General features: G+C 36.6%; 1 protein-coding gene across 1 annotated transcript in view; it reads left to right on the forward strand.

The window, feature by feature from the left end:
* The window catches only part of NUS1 (NUS1 dehydrodolichyl diphosphate synthase subunit), a 43957-nt gene extending 41712 nt beyond the window's left edge, over positions 1 to 2245 (forward strand). Inside the window, exons 5-6 of the mRNA XM_075063900.1 lie at positions 440 to 539; positions 2013 to 2245. Of these exons, the coding sequence (XP_074920001.1) occupies positions 440 to 539; positions 2013 to 2103 (191 nt within the window). The 3' untranslated portion in view covers positions 2104 to 2245. The remainder of the gene's footprint in view (positions 1 to 439; positions 540 to 2012) is intronic.
* The last annotated feature ends 1896 nt before the right edge of the window (positions 2246 to 4141 follow it).

Raw genomic sequence — 4141 nt, forward strand, 5'->3', positions numbered from 1 at the left:
TTTTTAAAGTTCTCCATGTAATAAATCATTGTTTTCTCAGCTGTGTCCCAGTGATTGGGGTGTTTTGTGGAGAGTTCTGTGATGTATGTTATGTGACATCATGGTCAGTATGTCAACTAATGTGATTTTTCACAGTAGGATTCTAACGTCTTCATTATATATTTTAACCAAGTCCGCAGACTATCGTGCAAGACATAGCAGCCCACTCTTACCACTGCTGGCCTCAGCCTGTTACTTCACTTGTTAGAAAAAAGGTGCAGGGCTGATCTCTTCTCTCTAACACTTTTTTATTGTCTCTTATGTGACTGATTTTTTTTTTAAATGAACAAATGCATATTTCATGTGAAGTAAGTCTCTTAAAATTCTAATAAGTCTAAATCTCTAATCCCATAAACTTTAATTATTTCCCTCTCTTTTTATTTATTTATTTATTTTGTAGGTAATAAAGGTTTCCCTGACCCTGATTTAATTTTGAAGTTTGGTCCTGTGGACAGCACATTAGGATTCCTTCCCTGGCACATCAGACTGACAGAGATCATGTGAGTTGGTTATAAATCATTTATGTTAACTGGTTGGAATATATTCATTCTTTAACTTAACAGTTTTAAATGTTTTTTTTAATTTTAAAGTAGTGCAGAAAGAAAGAGATGAAATCCCTCCAGCAGACAAAAAGCAGGGCTTAAGTTCTGCCTGGAGATAGTGATTGTACAGAAGGTATCTGTTCTGTGCATCAGTTTTTACCGTCTCCTGTTACAGAGAGATGATAATGATTGGTTCCCTGCTTTTGGGCTTTGCTTGTCTCCAACAGGAAGCATTTACTCCATTAGTTCTAGAGGTTTTTGTCCCTTGAAGCCCAGAGAGGAGTTGTGTGTGCAGATGTTTCTGGTGTCTGTTAATTGATTGTTGCCCTTCAGTTCCTTTTCTGACTATGGTGCGCAAAAAAGTAACTTCTAAAAAGTGTTGTCATTACCAGTTCAGTTAGGAGGATCCCGAATCCTTTTGTGTTATGCCCTGGTTGATAGGTTCTTCAGAATAGATTCAGTAGCATCTTAAAGACCATTGGCTTCATAGTGGAGAAGGTATCAAGCCATCAGTTTTGTGTGACAGTGTTTTGCCTCAAGTTGTCTTTGAATTGTATGCGTTTGACCTTTTCTCATAACAGGAGCATGTCTTGCTGTTGATACTTACTTTTCACTTAGAGTTAAGTTATGTAAAACTCCGAGTTGCCCTCTGTCTACACATGGAGGTTGTTAAATATACTTGTCTGTCTTCTAGATTTAACTGAGGAGATGTTATGGGGTCAGAGGCATTCTTTGTGGATGTGTTGGGGTTTTTCCATGTACAGGAGTAATCTGAATGAAAGCAGAAGTGTGTCTGATCTTGGGACTCCTACTGACACTTCATTAATGAAGTCAAACCTGTAACTGTCTTTGAGTGCTTTAATAGAAAAAGGGCTCAGTCATACTTTCACCCAGAAGATTTAAACTTTCTTCTGTGGTTTGAAAATATTTTGAGCATTTCTCAGTGTCGTGGGAAGCAGCAGCTCTTTGTGCTATTTGTGGGCTACTTCAAAAGTCAGTAGAAGAACTCTTAAATAAAGAGCATGACAATAGAATGGCAATGGTACTACATAAGTTGCTTAAAAGTAGTGTCTTAAGGTTTTTTCTACACACAAATTTACCAAATTTACACTGAAATAGCTAGCCTGTCCATAATTATCCCGGTTTTTATTTTGGCACAAGTCTGTCTGTCTCACACTTATTTCACGGGCAAACTTGCACTAAAATAAAAAACGTGTTAATTACAGCCAAATTAGTTTTTTTCAGTGCAGTTTGTATATAGATAAGCCCTTCATTATGAGAGTTATTTGAGGGGTACCAGAACTCTGCAGCTCAGTTAACTGTTGTGGTTGTGATTGTGATAATTAACCAGAAATTACATTTGCTTGCCTAGGTAAACTCCTTTATATAAAATAGTTGCCTTAATGACTCCTTCCTAATTTGTTTCCTCAGTTCTTTGCCTTCACACCTGAACATCAGCTATGAAGATTTTTTTTCTGCCCTCCATCACTATGCAGCCTGTGAGCAGCGTTGGGGAAAATGATTTCTTGTTGAACACTCTGTCAGGCTTTCCACGGAAAGGATCCAGTATTTCTGTTTACAAGCACCCTGTGATCTGAACAAGTCTGGTTCATAGTAATTTTCTTAATTTATCAACAAACTCAATAAAGTGTCTTACCTTTCTACACAGTCTGTGCGTGTGAGTGTGTGAGAATCCTTCTGCGGAAAGGGGGAAGTGCACAGATTTGTTAATTTGTGCAAATTACCTTGTATAAATTTTAAGCAGAGCTGATCAAATGCTCTATTCCCCCACCTCTGTTTTATTTTCCTTCCAGTGACCAAAATGTTATGTAAGAATAATGTTGCCCTTTTCTAAGGGGAAACATTCATAGTATCCTTGTGAAAACTACCGGGCAATATAAGATGTTGCCACGTGCATTGAAAGAGTGGAAAAGTGGAAGACTTGTTTGCAATTATGTGCCTGTCCAGTCCTTATCCTCCCTGTGTTCCTCATAGATGAACACTTGAGAGCTATTGGCCTGGTTATCTTCAAATATGTTAGGTGTGTGTTTGTGTATTGCGTATATCAGTAACTGTTCTGGTGACCATAAAAATGGAATGAAAAGATTCCAACTTATCAGCTGACAAGACAAAGTGTCTAATAGGATAAAAAGCACAGGTAATAAATTTCTGTAATCTGAAGAGGCCACCGATTCTTTTATTACCTTATTTTGGGGTAAGTGCATTAAGCAGCAGTCTGTTATGAATTGTGGGGGTTTTTTTGAGGGGGGAACAAGGATGTTTAAAAGCATACGCCTTCCAAAAATGCATGTATAGCCCTAGATATATTCCCTTCTTTCCTAGGACCCAGTGAAGCCAAATTCCTGTTGAGTTCAGTGGGCACTGAATTGAGCACCCATAGTGATGAGATGACATAAATTGAGATTTCCAAAACATAATTATCACTGTCAGTGACTTTTTTTATATTCCACTGATCTGGTACTATTCTTAAATTAAAATTTTAAGTGAATTAAGTCTCTAGCTGGATAAACCAGTCTCAGATTGAGTTAAATTTAGATTTTGTGTTGCTGATTCTATTTTTCAATCTCTATTTAAGGAACAATACAAATTACCACTGTGCTTTCCTTATTACTGTTTAGCCATAAGACAATGTTTAACTGGCTACATTTCAGGGAAGTCTCCATCAGATGTAAGTATACATTCTGAGCTAGATATGTTCAAGACTGAGTTTAGCAAGTCTGCAAATAGCAGTGAAGAGAAGGAATGGATTTAGTGAACATACAGTGCTCTTACTATGTTTTTTTCATGTTTGAGATCGTGAATGATGAAGCAATGTAACCAGAAGTGCAGCATTAGGTTAATATTTGCATAAAGAACTCTTGACAGTTATAGGGAAAAACACCTCCATGACAGAATGTCCTCATTTAATTATTTAAATATAGAAAATACACTTGAAATAAAAACTCTTAACATGAAATTGTCATGTAATGTCTAAATGCTTTTTAAGTATTAAAGAATAAGCAGTACCTTTAAAGAGAGCTATACTGTTTATCGCTGAATGTTTGTCTTTTTGAAACTATATGCTTTTTTTTGTCCTTGAGTTTATAGAATTGTTAGCCAGTTCTTTAACAGGTGTTTCAGATCTGTCTCCCTCCTCAGAGATTTAGTCCTCTTTTGCTTTCCCTTTAAGAAAGTGGGAAGCTTGGCAAAGCACTGCATGGGAAATCTTTATTTCAGTTTAAAAAGGGAACTGTCAAATTTTAAAAGAATGTGGTTTTTTTGTTTGTTTTTTTGTAAAATAACACACTATGCTTTGTCATGAGTAGATATAATGTTACAGTACATGTTGGAGAGCAGTTGTTAGCATCAGTAATTTTTGCTTTTTATTTTCCTCTCCCTCCTTTAATATCACATTGCAGGTCCCAAAAGAACCTATAATAATGTGAACTGCCTCATTTCATGTTTTGTGTGAGACAAAGGGACCTTGATCAAGTTGCTCACTGCTTTGAGCTGATCCTTTCAAGGACGTCAAGATGATATTCCCTATGGGTTGTAATGCC

This window comes from Chelonoidis abingdonii, chromosome 3 (genome assembly GCF_003597395.2).
Source record: "Chelonoidis abingdonii isolate Lonesome George chromosome 3, CheloAbing_2.0, whole genome shotgun sequence".
Lineage (NCBI taxonomy): Eukaryota > Metazoa > Chordata > Testudines > Testudinidae > Chelonoidis > Chelonoidis abingdonii.